The sequence below is a fragment of the Hippoglossus hippoglossus genome, chromosome 13, assembly GCF_009819705.1.
Source record: "Hippoglossus hippoglossus isolate fHipHip1 chromosome 13, fHipHip1.pri, whole genome shotgun sequence".
Classification (NCBI taxonomy): domain Eukaryota; kingdom Metazoa; phylum Chordata; class Actinopteri; order Pleuronectiformes; family Pleuronectidae; genus Hippoglossus; species Hippoglossus hippoglossus.
This window is the reverse complement of record NC_047163.1, coordinates 6,747,591-6,769,112: the sequence shown is the minus strand read 5'-3', so window position 1 is coordinate 6,769,112 and position 21,522 is coordinate 6,747,591. Positions and strand designations below refer to the sequence as shown.

Below are 21,522 nucleotides of genomic sequence, written 5' to 3'. Positions count from 1 at the left end.
ATAACCGAGAAAGGGACAATGCACAGACATGGAAAGGTAATGAATTCCTGGTTGAGGCACACCTTTGTACGCTCCTCGGTGCTCCTCCTCTGTGTGCTGACAGAGGCTCAGACAGAAGAAAGGAGTCAGAGCAGGGGAGCTGCTGGAAACTCTTATGAACCAGTGCCATCTGGTGGAGAGAGCAGGCTCGTGGATACTCGCAGGGAACAATCTCTGCTGGACTACTGATCTTTCTCTTTTTCCCCTTCAGTGGTAGTTAGGCCTTAACCAGTGATTTCCAATCCTTGTGTGTTGGGAGACAATGGGAGAAAATTTAGGCTTTGCATTTCATTCATTGGATAATAAGTATTTTTACTGATATAAATGACAATTTATTGAATTTTGCATGTAAATGACTTGACTCAGCTGTAGATCTGATAGAATTTAGAAGAGATTTGAATGCAGAGGCAGAAAATAGTATTTTCTTAACAACTGGCTATAATGATGACCAATGACATAAAATGACATCCTCATTTCTTTGATCCGGATCTGTACTAAATTCATCCTTAAATCTACAGCACGTCTCTTCGGTTCCCCTCCTCCTCCTCCTCCTCCTCCTCCTCCTCACTCGACAACGCATGCTCTTTTTGTCATGGCCCCACTTTGCAGAGCACACACCTCTCATTCTTTATGCTGTGGAAGTCCTGTATTTTAATTGGGAGGCCTTAGTGTGTCAAAGGGGATGTAGGCTAGTGGTGGAAGGGAGGCCGAAGCAGAGCCACTGTTAATTTCCCAGGTAAATGTTTCTGGTGATAGGGTGATAGAGTAATTTCATGTTTTTTAAGTCCGGCCCGAGAGTGTTCCCTGCTCATTACCGAGCCCTGGTGCCTGGCGGCAATTTCACTCGCCGCAATTTTTTAAGATACACAGCGAGAAAATTTCAAGGCTTTCTAGCTCCATCATAGATAGTGCACATCCAAGGAAGTGTATGTGTTAACCTAGTTTACTGCTGGTAGGAGGTGGGGAGCAAAGAAAGCAGATTGTCAGGGCTCCAGGATGTGGAGGTCTCCAGGCCTTGGAGCTGAGGTGAATGTAAACTTCTCTTTGTGCCCGTGGCTCGAGTCCAACTGAGGCTCGGCTCTCCTGCCTGGGAGTGACAGCTCTTAGCTTCTGCTGTAATTGGGTTATAGGGGTGATTACTGATCCCCACTTGTTTCTCAGGGGCTTCAGGCTACACTGAGATGTTATGGCTACCTCAACTATAACTGACTCTGTGTTCAGCTCAGCCTGTAAAAGCCAGAATCGTGTCGTAAAATGTTTTGCTTCCTCGGAGATGTAACGCAATACCCGCAGTGCTCGAAAATGTTGCAATAACAGCAGCAACCAATTACGAGAGCACAGATTGGTGTTGTCAGGAAAACCCTCATAACATTCCCTCAATCTCCACTTTGTCCTTGTCTCTGTTATGGCAGATTTGGTGTTTGGGGAACGAGAGTCGGTACCACATCAACCGTACAGTCGACGGCTCAACCTTATCCGTGCTGATCCCCAGTCTGGCCCCGGGGATCCGCTACAGCGTGGAGGTAGCGGCCAGCACCGGGGCGGGTCCTGGGGTCAAGAGCGATACCACCTTCTTCCAGCTCGGTGAGTTGGAACAACCTTTTAATTCCGTCTTATTCAGTTTTTTTCTGATTTACTGTTTTTTCTGTGAGTTTGTCCTCCGGCTATCCTTGCACAGAGAATAAACCCCAATCATCTGATAAATAATAACGGCATTAATCCCGTCATCATCGTTTTGCTAAGTAAACAGACAATTATGCAATTCCTTTCTTTGCAGTAATGCACACGTTCAAGCCTCGGCCTGCTTTTCCCTTCCATTATCAAGGATACTTAAAAACTGTAATTGTGAGTTATTACTGTTCTACAGACATCATCAAGAAGAGGAGTGTGATGAGTGCAACTGGGAACTTTTACAGTTTTCCTGCACTTTGAAATGGCTTTTTAGTTCCAGTAGCTGGGAGTTATAATGAACACAGGCACTTTGAATTTGTGTACGGTGGGAGCTGTTGAGCTGGCTGCCCCACCCTGCTCCATTCTCCAGTCAAGGATGCAATGTTTTCTTTCTCTGCTTCACTTCAAACAACAAAGGCAATAATGAATCCTGCACTCAGGGCTCAGGCTTGACACGTTATTAATACCAAGGAACACAGTGCAGCCTGCAGTGAGGCTAGTTGTTATAATTTACTCCTTGTTTTTGTCCTTTTAGTCTAGACAGACAGATATTTTGAGATATTTTGTCAGCTCTTATTCCCCAAAGCTCTGGGCAGGGCTACTCAGGAGAGAGATGGAAAACACATGAATAGCAGGATGAAGCAGACACAGAGAGAGAGAGAGAAAGAGAGAGAACTCCATCTGGTTTTAAATGTGTGATTGAATGGGATGGGATGGGCATGAAGAAGCATCGACTGTAACTGATACAATTTCTCTCACTCCGAAGAGTTCCTGTGGTGATTGTTGCCATGTTCCAACGCTGGAGTGGAACAATGCGCCTTTGGGGACCAGCACTTCGCCCAAATGCATTTGTCACACTCTGAGCTTGTGTGCGTCATCTCAGCCTAGATACCTGTACAGTCCCTCGTGGGATGCTTAGTCACATTGGCATGCTCTGTTCACCGGGCCCGACGGAGCCACAAATTGAGGAGACAGAGGAGTGAGAAGGGAGGCACCCGAATGGAGACATGGACTGAGTGACTGAGACAAAGATAGACGGAGGGATGTGGAGGGGTAAAGGCAGGGAGCTGGTCTCTTTTGGGGAAGTGTTTCTGCCTCCGGCTCCGAGAGTTGACAGATAAGAGTGGCTGCAACATGAAAGACTGGAGAAAAAGATATGAAGGAGAGTAACGCGTACATGACGAAATTTCAGAATGGCGGGCGGGGGTGGGGGGCATCCTAGAGAGGCCTTTCATGTATCACGCATGAGGGAAAAGCACAGAGAGAATGGAGAGATGAGGAAAACAGGCCGAGAGCGGGTTGTTGTGAGCAGCCACACAGACGCCGGCTTCACTGCTTTTCACAGTGGAACCGGCTTCAAGCCTTTCACACCTCAGCTCTCCACAGATGTGCCTCAGTTTGCTAATTACCGTGGAGTCTGGATTCAGAGGATGATCTCATTGGATTTATTTATATGATTATGAAACAGCCATTGCTCAGGGAAAATTCTCCTCTCTGGAGTGTTTGGTGGCCTCGGTGCACGGGGGCTGCGTTCGAATGTCTCCGGTTGCTTTCGCCTGCTCACCTGCTATTGTTGTGTGAGATTAGTGATGAAAGCCGTTTGAATAATACAGAGAAAAAGACTCCGTTTCCACAACCCAGTGTCTCACACACACGCTGAGATGAAGACTCTCTCTCTGCGTCAGGAGAAAGAGGAACGTTCATAGTTATGAACTTTTGCTGACTCCATTTATTTCACATAGATTTTTCCCCTATTTCAGATTTTTTCCACTTTGGTTTGAGTTTTATTTTTCTCCTCATCTCTTGCCTGCGTCCTTACTCATTTCATTCTAACTCCAAACATCATTTGAATCCTGCTCTCGTGTGTCCTCAGATGCATCTGGGCGGATGACAGATCCCGACGCCTCAGAGAACCCCCTGTCCCAGCAGATCTCCGACGTGGTCAAGCAGCCGGCCTTCATAGCCGGCATCGGAGCCGCCTGCTGGATCATCCTCATGGTCTTCAGCATCTGGTTGTACCGACACCGCAAGAAGAGGAATGGCCTCTCCAGCAGCTATGCAGGCATCCGCAAAGGTCAGTGCACGCGTGTGCGTGGCATTTATCAGGTGGATCTACCTGAATTTCTGCTTTGCTGGTTGCTGGTTTGAGGTTGCAAGAGGTTTTCTCACTCACAAAATGGTTTGGATAAAACACGGTGCAGGGATCAGTGTGTTCGCCTCTGTGTCAATCCAGTCCTCGCCATCATCTTCTTCCCACATACTGCCAACCTCCCTCACACCTCCCTGTCACACACAGAGAGATGTCTTTATAGAGCGCTCGAGGTGAAGTCGGAGTGAAAGTACTCTCCTGTCGAGCACTTTAAAATGTGATGTGAGCTCCTGTTGAGAGCGCCGCATGAAGACATCTCTCATTTCTTTCTTCCCCCCCCCCCCTCAGTCACGCTGATTCTGCACAAAGGTGTGTTTTTAGTAAAGTACATTTCGAGGTCCAAAAGCCTCCACCTTTTTAGCAACAACCCCTTTTAGCTGACTCCACTTGTTTGGGCCGCAGTGCAACTCTCTTAGAGCAGCCACAGAGCAACCCATTGGGCTCTTACCTGAGTGGAAGTGACAGGGTTCACGACATGCCCAACCTCTGCCCACAATAGTTAGAGTATAAAGAGAGCTATTAGCCTTTCTTCCTGAGTTTCATTTGTGTTTAGACTGGCTTAATGTGTAGCCTTGGGCTGTGCAGCTGCTGCCTGGGAGAGCTACCTGCGCCGTACTCACTTCTGGGCTCAGGTTTACCGCTGACGACCAGGGTTAGAGGAGATCCACCTTCAACCCTTCGAACACACTCAGAGACTCGACCGACTTAGCTGTTGCTAATCTGTGGCTGTCACACAGAAAACACAGGTTATCCATGTTCTGAAACCAGGGCACCGCAGCTAAATGTGGGAATTGTGAAGGTTTTCCTTAAAAGGCCTTTAAAAAAATACCTGTGTCAACTTGAAAACACTCACAATCCCAGATAACGTTGTTTTTTTTGTTGCTATGGGAATAAATTCTATGAACCTATGAACAAAATTAAATGTTGCCTTTAGTGTTTTAACCAAAGGAACTTGAGAGCAGAGGTGACTCAGTAGTACACGGTCATACTGCGTCGGCTAAGATTAGCCTCTGGTCCTGCGTGATTCTCTATGTTTTCTCTCATAAACTTAAAAAGCTCTTCAGGAGCACAGTAGGCGAGCATCGCTCCCCCTCCTTCTCCTCCTCGTGTCCCCAGACCACAAGAGGCCACGGTCTTTGTTGGAACTGGTAACGAAGAATGTTTTCAAAAGTGTATAATTGCAACCACATGAAGCAGCGATCTGCACTCGGGGTGAAACGAGTTGAAGAGGGACTGTACGTGTATGTCTGAGTGCAACAGTATAGATGACATATTTCAATTTGTCAACTCAAAAAGGAGAAAAAGAAAAGAAAGTCAAACAGCTTTTTCTTATTTCCTCGACAATGGATCCAATCGTACGAACCACATGGTGCTTTTGTGTTGAATAGTGCGCATTTTGCAATGTCACACTGGAGGAGTGCTCAAAAGAATCTCATAACTGAAATAATACAAACAAATAAGCTACAAAAACATAAAGCTATTACCCAACATCGTCACAGCTCAGTTGCAGCTCCATACAGCCTGAGACTGAGCAGCTGTGACAGTCCTGCGACGGAAGAGAAATCTGACTCACGTATTTTAGCCACGTTTCTCTGACTTTTGACTACAAAGTGATAAAGTCTGCTCCTCAGAGACATTCATCAACCAGATAAAAGTCGTCCAACTTCTCAAATCTTTCGACTTCTCTAAGCATCAAGAGATTATTCAAAGGATATTTATTGGCGCAGGTTCTGAATGAATTAATGGTTTGAGGAAATGAAAATGTGAAAACAGCAGTTTCTTTCTCCTCAGATGAAGTTTTAGGTTAAAGGCAGAGAGCAGCGTTTCTAAAAATGTGCATATTTTAAGGCCGAGCGCTGGATGACTACCAGCATGGTACAGCGTTGCGTCAGCTGCAGTGCATGCTGTAGCATTCTTCACTTCTTCAAAGAGAGCAACAACAAACAAAGTGCATTTTAAAGAAGAAAAACCACAGACCACACCGTTTATTACAGAATATAAATCAACCGGGAGTGGGTTGATGTTTTCGCACACAGGAACCCCGCCCGTGCCAAAGGTGGAGTAATTGAGATGTGTGGGTGATGATGTGGGTGTGAGATAGAGCAACAGCTATCTCTCTGGTGTGTGACCCCCACCCAGCAGGTCTCTGATAGTCTGGGTCGGGATTTGAACCAGCAGCTGTCACAACACTCACTTTCCCTCAGTCGGGGTCCAGACATGTCTGAGGTAATCAAAGACTTGAGGGCAGCGAGGAAGCATGTGAATACAGGCTGAAATGCAGCTCGTGGATTTATTTACTTGAACAGATGTTGTGTGGTGATGAAGCATAGAAACTGTCACATGAACTGACTCCAGGCATTTTAATCCAACAATGATTTAATATCCTTCGTTTCTGTCCCTACAGTGCCGTCCTTTACTTTCACACCAACAGGTAAGAATTCAGATTCTTTTAACAGTTTGTGCTCGATCCTTTTCCCCCGTGTTAGTAAAGCGCTTCATTTAATTGCCATCGCAGTGTAATAGACTGCAGAGAATTCAGCAAGGGACACTTCATTTTTCTAATCTTCAGCACCGTTTGAGGATCTATCTGCAAATATATATTTCACCAAAAGATGTTTTTGGGGCTCGTGTCAGAACACAGCGCTCGTCGAGGAGCCGGCCACACGACTGATAAAACGCTGTTTAAAACTCGTGGCAACTTGATCAAAGGGGCCGCTGCCGACCTCAGATGGGATTTGAGAGAATGACACACCAGCAGCACTCCAACGCGCCAATTAGAAAGGCGAGCAGCAGCAGAGCTAAGAAGGTTATCTGTGAACTGAGGTGACACAGCGTAGAGCAGATAAAATCAAAGCTCTCTCCGCGCCTCGCCATCATTCTCCCTCTGCGAGTTTGTATTTACAGTGCTCGCCTTCCGTTTTTCTTTCACTCGTGGACTTTCATCCGTCTGAAATACTTTGTTCCCCAGAGGTGTGGCAGGGGTGTTGGCGCGGCTGAGTGCAATGGCCGAGTGCGAACCATTGAATGTGTGAGGGGAAGTAAAGAAGAGACAAAACTGTGCACTATGTGTTTGCGGTTACACTGGCTGAACCTGTCTGAGCAGAGATTGCACCTTAACAGTAGCCGTGTTGTTTGTGTCTGCCTCAAGGCTTCCAGTCAGGCAGAATAATTTTTGCAGTTGCAAGTTTGTTTCCTGATCTGCTCTGAAATCTTTCAAGCGAGACTCGCGCCTTGCTTGTGTGGTTGGGTTTGTGTCTGTCTGAAGGAGAAAATCCCTGCACTCTTCTCAACCCAGGATGTACAAGGGAATTGTGATGGTTTTAATCTACAAGCAGATCGTGATACTTTGCATTAAAGAGAGCTAATCTAAGAGCTCCTCCCGCTGCATGTAGGGGCCAAAACACACACACTTCCTGTTTTGAAAAAGAGACAGGGAATCGACATATAGCCGAGTCCCCCGACCTACCCTTCTTCCTCCATCTCGGCTCTCAGGGAAAAGATTGTAATTAAAGTTGGAAGTTTATCTCTCCTTCACACACCGGCAGCTTATGGCTCCTTGAAAGAGTCCAACTTGCAGCGTACGAAGCTTCAAACCCGCTGAACCCGAGCCAGACAACCTAAGAGCTCTGCCTCTCTGTTCTTCATAAGCCTCTTACATATCCTGCTCCTGCTCCTGTTGCTGTTCGGGTGACTCAGCCCAAATTATGCCTCACACTCGCCCGTAAAAAAAAATAAGCGTTGCCGTCATCGCTGGCGAGGCTGATGATTCAGAATCAAATGAATAATTGTGTGTTGACCTTGTGTAACAATGGCATAGATGCTGATTGCTGTGTTGACAGAAGTAACAGTTGGACACTCTTTCTTTTCTTTCTTTTCAGTGGCATATCAGAGAGGTGGAGAAGGTGTGAGCAGCGCCGGAAGGTAAGAGTTCACTCATTGTTTATCATGTATGATAATATTAGAAATATTACACAGATGGTAAATTCAACAGCATCTAATCACAAACACAATAGGACGAGTGCAGTTGGGCACATGCACTTTTGTTTGACAGACACTAGGGGGAGTGCTGTGCCTTTCTAAAGCCGCAGAGAGCTGAGGAGGGGTAAGGAGGTGCTTTAAGCGTGATGCAAAAAGGAACAAAGCCCCATATAGTGTGCCAGGAGCCCATCCTCATCCCGTATAGTGGAGAGACACATCCAGCCACAAGGCTGTGCCATAGCAACACCATACAACTTTAGAGGAGATGTATGCAAACACACACACACACACAGCAGTAACAACACAACTCTTCATGTTGTGGAATGGTGCATTGTGCATAAACAGTGAGACTGCACAGGGAAAACACTGCATCAACTTGCTAATGCACATCTATATAAATATAGAATATGCACAGTGTTGTACTGTAAGTGTGCGTGTGTTGTTTATGTGTTAATGAATACTAAGCTTGGAGCCTTCAGCAGGAAATCCATATTCATTATACTGCCCTGTTCTGTGACTGAATCCCATATGCAGCATGGCTGTCTCAGCTCTGTACAAAGACAATGGCCATTCAATAACAACATACAACTGCCCGGGTGATTGAGGAGCCATTGTGAGATTGTATTTGGCTGCACAAGACAAATGTGTTCATTACCCAAAATGAATCCAAGAAAGGAGTCATTTGAGTGGGAATGAGGAAATGTAATTCAATGCTAATTTCAGTGTTTGGATATGCAAACCGGGAGTCATTCTGTGGAGATTTGAATACCGAAACAATATATGGCACTGCAAGAGAAGTCTGCGTTCTCTTTGTACGCTGGATTGATTCATTTCATGAGCAAAAGGAGGCTATTTATTCTCCGTGTTTGGCCCGAGGTCAGGTTGTACAGTAGAATCTTGTTGCACAGCTGATCTTGTATTGTATTGGGATTAAAGCCCAAGAAACAGGCGTAAGACACGGAAACAATAGAGATGGATGGCCACACGATGATGTGAAACACTGGTCCACATGGGTTTCTCCTCTGGTGCTTGGATTTCTCTTCTTTCCCTCTGTGCAAATATAAAAAAAACTTTTCAACTGATAGAGATGTTGTGTGACACCATGGAATCTACTCTGGGAGCATTCGTGGTTCACTGACTGTTCAGGACACGCATTTCGCAACATTGGGAGTGAATTTTCTCTGGCTGTCTAATCCAGGCGGATCGCTAATGCTCACGAGGGCTCAGGGAAAGTGTCATCGGCTGTGGGCAAGTCAAGCACACACAATCTATTTAGCTGGGCTTTTTTTTCTAATGTGCTCCCCGGGCCTGTGCACGTACGACCATGCGTGTTTGGCCAAAAGGCAAAAAAGAGCTAAAGCCGGATTTCTATTTTTTTTTTTTTTCTATTGTGAGCTGCTGGATAAACAAACTCCACATAATCTTCTCTTTAAGATATTGTTTCTGTGGCTGTTTCGGTTTAGTCACATAAATGTCACTGTGGTGTTGTCTCTTACTATTGTTAACCATTTGGTCCCGTTTCTTTTGTTTTTTTTACAGGCCTGGTTTGCTGAACATCGGGGAATCTGCCACTCAGCCCTGGCTGGCGGACACATGGCCCAACTCCTGCTCCAACCACAACGACTGCAGCATGAACTGCTGCACCGCTGGCAACGGCAACAGTGACAGTAACTTGGCGACGTACAGCCGACCAGGTATGTCGTGTTGACCCCGCCGTACGAAGGCAACAACCAAAATAAACATTCCCCTCAAAGGCAATGATGCAGCCCTTGACAAAATAACTGTAGAGATAAGAAATGTAGGCACCGGGGGAATCTGCAGCGCAAAAGGAAGTAAAATCTGATATCTGGGTTAGCTCCCTGGAGGGTTGTTTCTGTGTATCTCTCCTTTGTGTAGGTCTCCACGAGAAAAACCTGGAGAAATATTCGGATTAAGAGTGGCTGTGTGCTTGTGTGTTTGATTTATCTGAGGTTAAAGTAGAGCTGTTTTAGGCAGGAAATAAAAGGAGCACACTGAGAGGGGCTTATGGCTCTACTCTGTTGCTAATCGAATTGCTTTGCTGATTTCCATACTGTTGTTATAGCCTGTAATGTAATTTCCCTTAAGTGCTCAGTTATTTAAGAAATGTGCAGCGGGCGAAGAGGTCAAGGCTGGACTGGCCAGGAAGAAAGAGAGAGAGTGAGAGAGAGAGAGAGAGAGAGAGGTGCACCTGGTCGACCAGATGGAAGGAGTGATGAAGAAAGAGTATATGCTAAATCATACACATAGAGTGCAGGAGAGCATGAATGAGATAAAGTAGGGGAGGTGGAGAGGAAATAAGAGGAAGTGATGTATAGAACACCAGCAGGTGGCCTGTAAGTTTATTCAGCACAACGAGAGATGTCACCAAAAAAAGGACCAAGTTCACCCTCAAAATCAAACACACATTACAACACAAAAGTCACTTCTGTGTATAATGGGGATAAGAATCTGTGCAGATGCATAAAAGTTGACACCAATTAAAAAAGTAAGTGTTAGTATGCACTGGAGATTAGTTTGAATTTGGGAATTGCTACAAATTCAGTGTTTTAGCGATGCATCCAATTTGTAAAATGCCGTGACGCGATAAAAAATAGAAACATCACCAAAATCTCATCATTAACTTGACCGTACTGTGTAGTCGCACTCACTGAGCTGCCGAACGATGTATATTCCTCGTGATTCCCGAACAGGAAGTGCTGTAACAAACATGTCAGAATGAAAGAGGGCCCGTTCTCCCTGTTACAAGTCATTGTACCGTAAAACTGATTTTGAAGCTGTTATTTCAGGGTAAAGCAGATGCATAATGCTGCTCTAATGTATCGGATCATTGACAATGCATTGAGATGTGTGTCGTGTCGGCCTCGGTGATGGCGATGAGCGTCCTTATTGCATATGCAGACGCTCAGGCACACTGTGACCTATCTGAAAAGAGAACAGGGTAAAACTCGGAGCCAAAAACATCAGCTTGGATGAAACAGAGCTTAATGTTATTCATTTTTCAACTGTGACCAAAGTCTTTAAAAAAAAAAGAAACTATCCTTGGAAACTTGGAGAGTAATGAAATGCTTTATGTTGTAAATTATGCACTTTGGGACTGTGCCTTTAAGGGCAGATCATAATTCCTATCCAGCTGTTTGGCCTAATATCCATCCAGCCGTTCAGTAGTTTCTTCTTACTTCATACCTTCCCCAATGAGGATTAATAATTCATGCTGTGGACTCTAGTCATCAAGTTCAGTTTTTTCTCTGTGCTAATCACCCCTCTGAGGCTGAAGTGTTGAACTCTACCTTAACGCGGTGTGAGATGTTTAACAGGGAATAACAGGCTAAAGGCAGCCCTCACTCCTCGCATGACCCCCCCCCCCCCCTGTATGACACTAAGGAGCTTGCCAGACGCATGCTTTGTGTGTGTGCCAAACCTAAACTCTGTGAACATTAGGAGGATCACTGACTAGGTGACAGAGCAAAGAAATGGGAGTTAATGTCCCTTTATCTCAGCCATAGGGGCGCTTTCACAGATCACCCATTGATGTGTCGATCTGGGCCGTGCAGCTGAAATGCGAGGCGCGCAGCACGTGCAGCGTGCGCCTATGGCCGTCCTTGGTATTTACCGCAAGGCTGGCTCTCAGATCTGCCGGAGGATTTGAATATTTTATGAGCCAGGGAAAATTGGATCTGTCAGTGGGAGCTGTGCTTTTACTGCGTGCCTCATCCCGAGTCTTTGATACAGACATGTCGCTCTGTCCCTCTCAATGAGAGAAGACGCTCTCACCGTCAGTTGGAAAAGAATAGAGATGACACCCACATTGAAACGCTGAGGAGAGACTGAGCGACAGTGGTGCAATACCACCTGTGTCACTCACCTTAAATAGAACATTATTTGGCAAACAATTCTAATACTTTAAATGGAGATCTCTCTTTTGTTGGCAGGGAGGTTTTTTTTTTTTCAAAAGCCCTGAAATGAATTGCTTCCCTCAGGTAAATGCTTTCAACTCTGTAGTAGATCAGACGAGGCCCTGTTGTTTCAAAGCTTCTACCCTCGTGTTCTCCAGCCGACTGCATCGCCAATTATAACAACCAGATGGAAAACAAGCAGACCAACCTCCTGGTGCCGGAGTCGGGAGTCTATGGAGATGTGGACCTGTCCAACAAGATCAATGAGATGAAGACCTTCAACAGCCCCAACCTGAAAGACGGACGCTTTGTGGGTCCGGGGGGCCAGCCGACACCTTACGCCACCACCCAGCTCATCCAGTCCTCCATCATGGGCAACAATATAAACTCGGAAAGAGGCACCGGAGGGAGCGGAGGTGGGCCCGGGGGTGGAGGGGAGCTGAATGAGAAACACTGCTGGAAGCCCACCCCGGTCCAGCAGCAGCAGAAACAGGAAATGGGCTCGCAGCTGCAGTACATCATCATGGAGCAAAACAAGCTGAACAAGGGTGAGTGTGTGGAATACCCAGCAGCCAATGGTTAAAGAGGTCATCTCCGAGCCATGATCTTCCTCCACCTGGTTTTCCCCCTGTTCTCTCCTCTCCCGGCTCTTCCAGCCTCACTGTGGAAGCCTGTAGAAGAGTCTCATGCTCCTATTTTCCTTGGTTCTGTCTCGCTCCTCTTTCAAATCAACACAAGCGTCATCACTCTTTCTTTCTGCCCGTCTGTTCGTTCATTCATGTAACCACCTCATCACCCCTTCTTACAATCATGTATAATCTGTGCCGCTAAACGTGAGCCATGCTTGAACCGCTGTCGTATCTGGGTTGTCTTGTGGTGGAGGCAGGTGTGAAGGTTTATTTTGGGTGTCAGATTTCTAAAGGCAAGACGATGATAAATCTTGGGTCTTTAGATGCTTTGAACAAAGCTATCATCGCCTCGTTGGATCTGCCACATGTGGTGTGATAGTTTTGAGATTTCTGTGCAGATGTTTGCATGTGTTCTCATACTCACCTGAAAATTACAAAGCATTAACTGCATGGCTCTTTTTCACGTGTAGCACTGTGCTCAGTGTAAAGTCATTTCATGGTATACATATTTCCATATTTCTCCACGTGAAATGATTTTTGTGCTGCGACTCAAATGCAGTTCTTAATTTCCTTGTTTCATTACCAAGTGAGCGGTTGCTTTGCTTGAATGTTTGTGAGATGTCTCCCTGGGGCCACACTAACCATGCGCTCCAACATTCCCACCATCAGACCGCTACAGAGGAGGAGACAATCCTATGCCGGCCACCATCCCCTACAACCAGACCCATGACAGCCACACTGGGGGCTCCTACAACAGCTCCGACCGAGGCAGCAGTAGTACCTCCGGTAAGAACAAAAACAATGTATATCTAAGGACTCATTCTCCTTCTTTTAGTTGTAACAATTATCTTTTTATTGTTTCGCTCCTCTTAACTCAACTGGCAGAGTATTTTCCCAGCTTATTGTTGTTGTGAACTATATATTCACATACATCCCCGCAGCTCCATTTGAAAAAATCCCAGTTTTCCTCAGAAGCAATAAATCACTTTGAGATGCTAATAATGCCTGCTTTAAAATGGTAATGTGATTAATTTCCATGTCAGCCTGTTTTGAGGAGAAATTGAAAGGGTGATTCCTTCAGAGAGTGGAAAATTGCTGAATAAAGAGAGGAGGAACCTGGCAACAATGCCGTCAAACAAAGGCACGAGCGCCATGCTAGACATTTGATTGTGCCTTTTGTTTCCTGCTTGCAATGTCATCCAAGGGATGTTTAAAGCAAATTAGATAAAAGCAGCTTCCTGTTTTGTTTAGTTTTTTCCTGCTTTCTATTTTATTTCTGTTTGTCCTTGCTTATTTTGCATTGCTTATATTAATTGGCTTTACTTTAATTCCGGTATGGGAGCAGCCTAATTTCATCAGGGCCTCAATGTCTGTCTGTGGACAAGGACAAATGACAACACATTGCGGACGGCATGCAACACTGCCACCTTAATGCCATGTATCCATTCTGATATTGCGTTTGAAGTTCAAGCCATTAAGGAGAAGCCTTTAGTGCTCACTGCACCTCACAGCTCATTGGTTCACAATCCTAATAGTTTGGTATTAATTAGATCCCTCTCTGCTGTTCCCTTCCTACCTTCTCTCGTAGTACTGGTTAACACCACAGTATGGAAATGACTGTGTTTTATAGTATTTCCCCCTCATGTAATAACCTCGAGGTTTGTGTGCACACTTGCATAAAGTGGAGCGTTGCATTAGCCCCAGCACTCTATTGTGTAAAAAAATCCATTCTTTGTCAGCCGGTCCTGTTAAAGCGTTTTATCAGCTGTCACATCCTCGCTCATTAACTTGAGATTTCCTTCGACATTAATAATTGATGTGTTTTCCAGAGACAGGTATTGTGTACGTCTGTAGGTGTGTTGTGACGGATGGACGCTTTTCTTTTTCTCATTTCTTCGGAGCAGGCAGCCAGGGCCAGAAGAAGGGAATGCGCACCCCCAAACTACCAAAACAGAGCACAATGAATTGGGCTGACCTGCTGCCCCCTCCCCCTGCAAACCCACCCCCCAGTCGGAGCACGGAGGAGTACTCTCTACCAATGGAAGAAAGGTGGGACATGTCAGCGCCGGCCGAAAGACACAGACAACCTGACAGGCGTGCACACACTATCTGTACATGCTCGTTCATTCTTCCAGCCTTTTCTCCCGTTTCTTGCATTCATTACATGTATTTACCCCAAGGGTGCTCAATCTACCAGTGCTAGGTTCATGATAGAAGGATGGCATGAATATTAAGTGCATGTTTTTCTGGCCTTCAATGTATAAACATCCGTGTTTTTTGTGAGTGATATGAAGGTAACGAGGCTTGTTTCTCTCTGTTGGCAGCTGTGACCCAGACATGCAGTGCCCCATGCCCCCGTCTCACATGTACCTGCAGCCTCATGAGCTGGAGGAGGAGGAAGAGGAGATGGAGCGGGGCCCCACTCCTCCCATCCGAGGGGCGGCATCTTCCCCTGCTGCTGTGTCTTACAGTCACCAGTCCACGGCCACTCTCACCCCCTCACCCCAGGAGGAGATGCGGCCGATGCTCCAGGACGCGCCCGACAGCCACGAACGCAGGTACATCTGCCAGGATACAAAAATAACAAGTAGCAGAAGATGAGCGTTTCTTTAAATCCTCACAGAGAAACAATGTGTCCCCGACGTAATTGAAATTCATACATTTTTTAGTTTTAGCCCATTAATTCCAAATTCTGTATATTCTGTTGGCCATTTTTTCAAAAGCATATCTTCTCTTGATTTGTTACCTCACTGGGAGCCATTAGTTTCACTTCATTGCAGTGCAGCACGAAAATCAACTTTGCAGCGATTAGAAAGTTGTCTGAAAAGAAGTCATACGTCACAGTCTGAATTTAGTCCATTTAATGTTTTTTTGTCAAAGATATATTACTGTTGCGTGTTAATAGAGCTGTGAGCAGGAACTGTTCATCCTTGTTAGCACATAAGGAAAAAAACACATCATCATAAATTCAGGAATGAGCTGCCAGAAGAAGTTATGTTAAGCTATATAGCTGTAAAGATAATACAAAACTATCACATTCACATCATTGTTGGCATTTCTGGTTTCTTATAGCTTAATTTATGGGTCCGATTTCAGGATAACATAGTTGTAAACCCTCAAATTTTGAATGTTATATCCATATATTTAAAAAAAATTATTGGCATTAATGCAAAGTACCAGCACCTTCTCATAATAATAGGCAGGAGAATTTTACTTTGCGTGTAATTTGTTGAAAATATTCTACATTCTGACGTGTTTCCATCTTTTAACAGGCGCCATGGTGTAAGCCCCCCAGCGCCTCAAAGACCCCTCTCCCCTTCACACACATATGGGTACAACTGCAGCCCGTTGGCCTTGGACACAGACGGCATGGAGGAGGACGACATATTGGAGGAAGACGAGGAGGGGGACGAGACAGATGCAGAGGTGGCCAAGATGCACTACCACCACACCCACCCCCACACACACACACACCCTCACCACACCCAAATGCACCCGCGAAGGCTGCTGCTACGAGGGCTCGAACAGACGCCTGCGTCCAGCATGGGTGACCTAGAGAGTTCAGTGACCGGCTCTATGATCAACGGATGGGGGTCGGCCTCTGAAGAGGATAATGTCTCTTCGGGGAGGTCTAGTGCAGTCAGCTCTTCAGATGGATCCTTCTTCACTGATGCTGACTTTGCCCAAGCGGTCGCTGCAGCTGCAGAGTATTCAGGCGTCAGAGTGGCCAAGTACCCCAACACACATGGCCAGGAGGTTGGAGGAGCTTCAGGTAGGTTTAATAATGTCGGCCACAACCACGAGAAATGTTATTGCAAGGTTTTTTTTTTCGCGGAATGGGAAAAGACCAAAATATATCTCTGTTTTTCTTTCAGCACGAAAATACCAAATAAACCCATCAGGCCACCGTCCAGGCAGCCCGGTGTCTACAGACAGTAACATGAGTATGGCAGCGGTGCACAGGAGGCCTCCTAAAAAGCAGAAACAGCATCCTGCAGTCCATCCAGGCAACCAGAGACGTGATCCATACAATGAAGGTACACACATAATTACATGTCCGGATTATTAAAAAAAACCTTTATCAAAATGATTTTCACAATTAAAGACATTCTGTTAAAATATGCATTTGTTGTAGGCTCCTACCCAAATAATGAATATGAAGCTATGTATTTTCAATGTGTTTTAGCTAAAGCTGTGGTTTCTTAGAGGTTATATGTGTATACAAACTATAGATGTACAACAACTGTGTTTGTGATTATGCTCGTTGCAAACATTGTTCTGAAATATGCACAGTCGACCTAAAACAAATATTACTGAAACTGTAAGTATTCAGGTTTGAACTCGCTGGTCTGCAAAAGACGTGAATGACTCAATGCAGCCAACACCCTGACAGAGTAGCCGCAGTAGTGGGTCAGCTGTAGTACACAGATGGCCGGTTTGTATCAGTGGCTCTCCCTCTATTCCCTCTCCAGAAATGAAAGTGAAAAATGCAGTTTACTGTAATGCATTGGAGCGCTGCTGTGCCGCGAGCCAGAGGTTTAATCATCTTCTTTCATGTGTTTCATGCACATGCATACGTGGCATCACTCCTAATCTGTGGCACTGCTGAACAGATCGGGCGAGTGGTGGGCAGGAGCGGAGGGGGGGGGGGGGGCTGTCTCGGGGGAGCGCTGCCCGGCTTCGCAGTGCTGACACTGGGATGTCTCTCCACTCTAGCCACTAATGAAATTGATCCAGGTGCTCTGGCTCATTCTGAAGTGCCACCTTTTACTCGGCAGGGGCCGGACATAAACCAAACAGGGGCTAAATACCAGAGCAGCTGTACACAGATAGAAGAGCTTTAGTCTGGTTAAGTAAAAGAGCAATTTACTTTTCTATTGCATCAGCTTTTTTACAACTTACAGCACAAAACCCTTCTTTCTTTTATCTTTTCTTTATGTATCTACATGTGAGTTGTGTGTCCCCTCACTCTGCTGTAAAGCGTGTGCAGTCCCAGAGCTGGCTCTCCTCTTTCTGTCAGGTGTCCTTGAGGGTTGGAAGCACTTGACAGGGAGATTTAATATCCAGCTCACTAGGAGCCAGACCAGCTATATCACAGCAGAAAATCCAACACCCCCCTCCCCACCTCCTGCCATCATCCTTATACCCTGGCTTCTTCCCCATCCACTGCCCCTCCCTCTGGAGTGATCTCCATCCCTCTCCGCTCTTCTCCCTGCTCCCCTCTCCTCTGTCTTTGTTTGAGCAGCGAGGGGGTGGACTGACAGCTCTGCAGCTCTGTCTGTCCATCAGTTCTCCTGCTGATTGCATTTGATCTGAATGGATTGTTTTTCATTTGGAGGTTATTGCCTCCCCCCCCCCCCCCCCCCCCCCCCCCCCCCCCATCTCTCTCTCTCCACCCCCACCCGACATGCCCTGTCTGTGGTCTGCAGGACCGGTGCTGAGGTGATAGGTGAGAAGGTGATTTAATGAAATGTAAAGGAGGATAGAAAACAAAGAAAAACCCAGATGTTTTCCACCCACCCAATGTAATGTAATGTGTGTTTATATTGTTTGTTTTATGTCGCTCTACCTTTCCAATTACTCCACACTGGGACTTCTATGCAGGCAGCGTCATTATAGTACATAAAGACTGCAATAAAAAGGCAGGAAAACACATGAGCAATGGGATCAGCCCCCTTCCTTACCTCTTACCCCACTTTGACCTATAATCATTTCACACGTTTACACAGTGGATGTAGAAAAACCTAAGTTGTATTCCCCCCCTGACTCATATTGGGTTTGACTGTGATGCCTTTGTCTACCCCCTCTCTGAACTTAACCCTTTCCTGTCTCCTCATCTGTCTTGGCCTTGTCCGCCTAATTAACCACCACGCCCTCCGATAAACTCTCCCTGGCAAATCCAGAGACACTTTTCAGAGCCGAGCTCTGTCCTCCACGATGTTTCCTCATAAATCTCACAGGCGCTCGGCTCCTCCCTCGCAGTGGGCTATATCTCACAGACTGTGGCATTGATCGGACTCTGACTGAGCCAGGACTCAGGAGGCAAGAGAGATATTAAAAAACTGCAGACGCCTCTCTGCTGTATGATATTGACTGGCTCCCTTTTGTATTCAGGAGTGGACGGAGGTGGAGGATAATGAGAATAGTGTATTGAAGGTACCTGATTCCGCCAACAAGACAGGAGCAAAGACATCACCTGCCTCATTAGCCTTTCATGTGTTAAAACACTTGAATACAAAAATGAATTACATTAAAGCTTTGATTCTTGTACAATCTTAAAAAGTCCAGAGTATCCATTGGGATGCAAGGAAGGACAATGTGTTGGCACTTGTTATCTTTATTAACGTTCTAATCCAATGTGGATTATCGGTCTGGGTGCCGACAAAACCATCCTGCAGGTTAGAGCCATCAAATCACAGGCCCAAGACTTTTCTCTCTGCGTTTCGTTTAGATGTCTGTGATGTGTGAGAGACCCCGGCCGCCCACTGGTTGGCCTCATGTGACTAATGGCTCAAAGAAGAGCAGCATTGATTCATCAACAGGGGGAAAGGGGAGCGGGTCAGAGATCCAGCTGCTGACCATCACGCTCCCCTCGTCCTCTTCACACTCCCATCTCATAGCGCCGTGGCCAGATTAGGGCTGTCTCATGCTATCTGTTCTGTTTACTGTTTCCATGTGTGCAGATATAAGTGCATGTGCACACACTGCAGCTGTGTTTGTGTATCACCTCGCAGGTGTGAGACAGCTGAGCGGCAGATGATACACACTGAAGTTTCAAGAGTACACAGATTCTCGGTCCTCAGTCTTGTGCAATCATCTAAACCCCAGTTTTTTTATGTCGGTGGCTCATGTGCTTTTACTTCCCGTGTTTATCCTTTAGATCTCCCCCCTCCTCCCATCCCTCCTCCAGCAGGGCTCAAGTCCCCCACACATCCCTCCAAGGCAGCACTGGAGGGCCGGGGGGTGGTTTCCCCCAAAACGGGCGAGGGTCGAGACAAGCGAGGAGCGACAGGAGGCTACCGCCCCCGAGAGGGTTCGGACCCCAGAACCAGCTCCTCTGAACGCAAGGAGGCTCAGGAGAGACAAAAGACTGCTCATGGAGAGAAAGGGAATAGACACGAGAGTAGCACTGCCAGCAAGGCACGCCAACATGCAGGTACGGCAACATGTGGAGGAATCCTTCAGCGACACGTGCACTACTTGTGATCACGCAAGTCTCAATTCTCTCTAACACGCTCCTCCGTCTCCCCCAGGTTCAGAGGACATTCTGCCCTACAACAGACCACAGTTCCCAACAGTCAACAGCCCCCGAGACCCGAGCTCCTCCAGCTCCATGTCCTCTCGGGGTTCAGGGGGCCGGCGGAGAGGAGAGGGAGGCCGCAGGAACCAAGCAGACATGGGCCTCATCACCACGGGGGCCTTACAACCAGGAGATGAAGAGCTAGAGGTACAAAATATCACCTAATCTGACCATTGCTCAATATTGATATTTGGAAGTTTGAAAAACTAAATATTGATAGTTTATTATCCTTTTTTCTAATCGGGTGACATATACAAAAGTATTGGCAGATTTTTCAGTCTAGTCTCCAGTTTTGACAGATGGATGCTGAGCAAAATGCTTGTTTTTGTGTTTTTTCCCCCAGATGGCAGAAAGCTGAAGATCCACGGAGACAAAGGAGGAGCTGTCCTGATTTTTCCAAGAGTGAAGCACCATTGTTTCTCTTACATTTTTAAATATCTCAGTATTTCACCGTCATGTTTGCTGCCATCATACTGTACATCAGTAGTGTTTCTTTACATCTGGAAATCAGACCTATGTTTTTTTTTTTTTTTTTCTAACTATTCATTTTCTATGTCCATTTGACAAAAAAAAAAGGCGAGCGTGTGTGAAGATAGAAGAACGGTGCATTCAAAACAAAAATACGCAGTAGTATATTTATGTTTAATTCCAATGCAATATGGAGTGAAATCTGACTCCAGACATTGACATGACTCGGCTTGACAAGAACTTTGCAGAGCCCATAACAGTCACATGTTACTGTAATAAAATAGCTGCAAGCAGAGGTGGACTGTAAATATACGTGTATACATGATGTCCTCTTGTTTTACCCACTGTGGTACCTCGAATTTGTCTTCCTTTGTTTTTCATTTTTTGCGAATTCTAATTTTATTATGCCAGTAAATATAAATATTATTTTATCATTTCCATTCATGTTGTAAATTGCAATATTATTTAGCTGCCCCCCCAAGAAAGTGCCACTTTGGGATTATTCTTTTTTTTTTCTCTCTCTCTCTCTTTTCTTTTTTTGTTGTTTTTGTAATGCACTGTTATGTTTCGTGTTGTCGTCAATGTTTGTCATTTTGTTTTACTTTGGTTTTAAAAGCACAATCACTAAACTTTATTTTAAACCATTCTATCTATTAACCTTTTTGTCTTACTGGAGGAAAACAGGTACGACAAGAGAGTCTAGTTAATCCTGATGATGGTGATGATAATGATGTAGGTAAAGGTTGCTGTTTACGAAGGCTGTGCTTGAAAGGAGACTCCTTTCATTTTTGATTGTCTCCCTCTCCGGTTCTGACGCTAGCTCCAGTGAAAAAAAAAACAGACAGTTAATGTGAGTCGTAGCTGCAATGTAAATATCTTTTTCGCATTGACCATAAACTCAGCTATTGCACATTAATCGAAATGGTTACGTCGTCTACTAATGCACTTAAATGAATTTCAAATACAGGAAATAAAGAGTCACTTTGGGAATCTGGAGAGGTTGTTATTGGACAAGAAGGGTCTCTTTTCTCGAGAAGGCAGGGGCAGTCGCCTCCCTGTTTTTGAGAAGAAAGGTGCTGTTGTTTATTCATAGAACATCTGCAAACATTTGTTTCGTAAAGCAAAAAAGGAAAAAGAACTACAAAAAAATGATGAATAAAAAGGTTCAAACTATTCACGCTCCTCTTGTCATTTGTCAACATCTTCATTAGGAATAAAGGTTTATTCTTCTGGATTTTATTCCACTGCAAAAAATTCCAAGCTAAACCCTGCATCGTTGTTGTGATTCAATATTTGACCCTTTCCCTGCCCTGTCAGTTATGAATTCTTACTGAAGACACATCTTTTAAACAACGCTAACAAACATGAAGTTTC

The 21,522-nt window shown here is 45.5% G+C and overlaps 1 protein-coding gene across 8 annotated transcripts in view; it reads left to right on the top strand.

Moving 5' to 3' along the window:
* Positions 1 to 21,321, top strand: part of robo1 (roundabout, axon guidance receptor, homolog 1 (Drosophila)) — a 211,041-nt gene extending 189,720 nt beyond the window's left edge. For 5 of the 8 annotated variants that reach the window (XM_034604195.1, XM_034604191.1, XM_034604190.1 and 2 more), the window contains 14 exons: positions 1,452 to 1,623; positions 3,584 to 3,784; positions 6,264 to 6,290; positions 7,738 to 7,780; positions 9,377 to 9,531; positions 11,910 to 12,299; positions 13,050 to 13,166; positions 14,285 to 14,474; positions 14,705 to 14,938; positions 15,653 to 16,152; positions 16,256 to 16,417; positions 19,261 to 19,536; positions 19,634 to 19,827; positions 20,024 to 21,321. In XM_034604195.1, the coding sequence (XP_034460086.1) occupies positions 1,452 to 1,623; positions 3,584 to 3,784; positions 6,264 to 6,290; positions 7,738 to 7,780; positions 9,377 to 9,531; positions 11,910 to 12,299; positions 13,050 to 13,166; positions 14,285 to 14,474; positions 14,705 to 14,938; positions 15,653 to 16,152; positions 16,256 to 16,417; positions 19,261 to 19,536; positions 19,634 to 19,827; positions 20,024 to 20,038 (2,676 nt within the window). In that variant the 3' untranslated portion in view covers positions 20,039 to 21,321. The remainder of the gene's footprint in view (positions 1 to 1,451; positions 1,624 to 3,583; positions 3,785 to 6,263; positions 6,291 to 7,737; positions 7,781 to 9,376; positions 9,532 to 11,909; positions 12,300 to 13,049; positions 13,167 to 14,284; positions 14,475 to 14,704; positions 14,939 to 15,652; positions 16,153 to 16,255; positions 16,418 to 19,260; positions 19,537 to 19,633; positions 19,828 to 20,023) is intronic. The other 3 variants (XM_034604194.1, XM_034604193.1, XM_034604198.1) reach the window with 1 other exon arrangement.
* Positions 21,322 to 21,522: the final 201 nt, after the last annotated feature.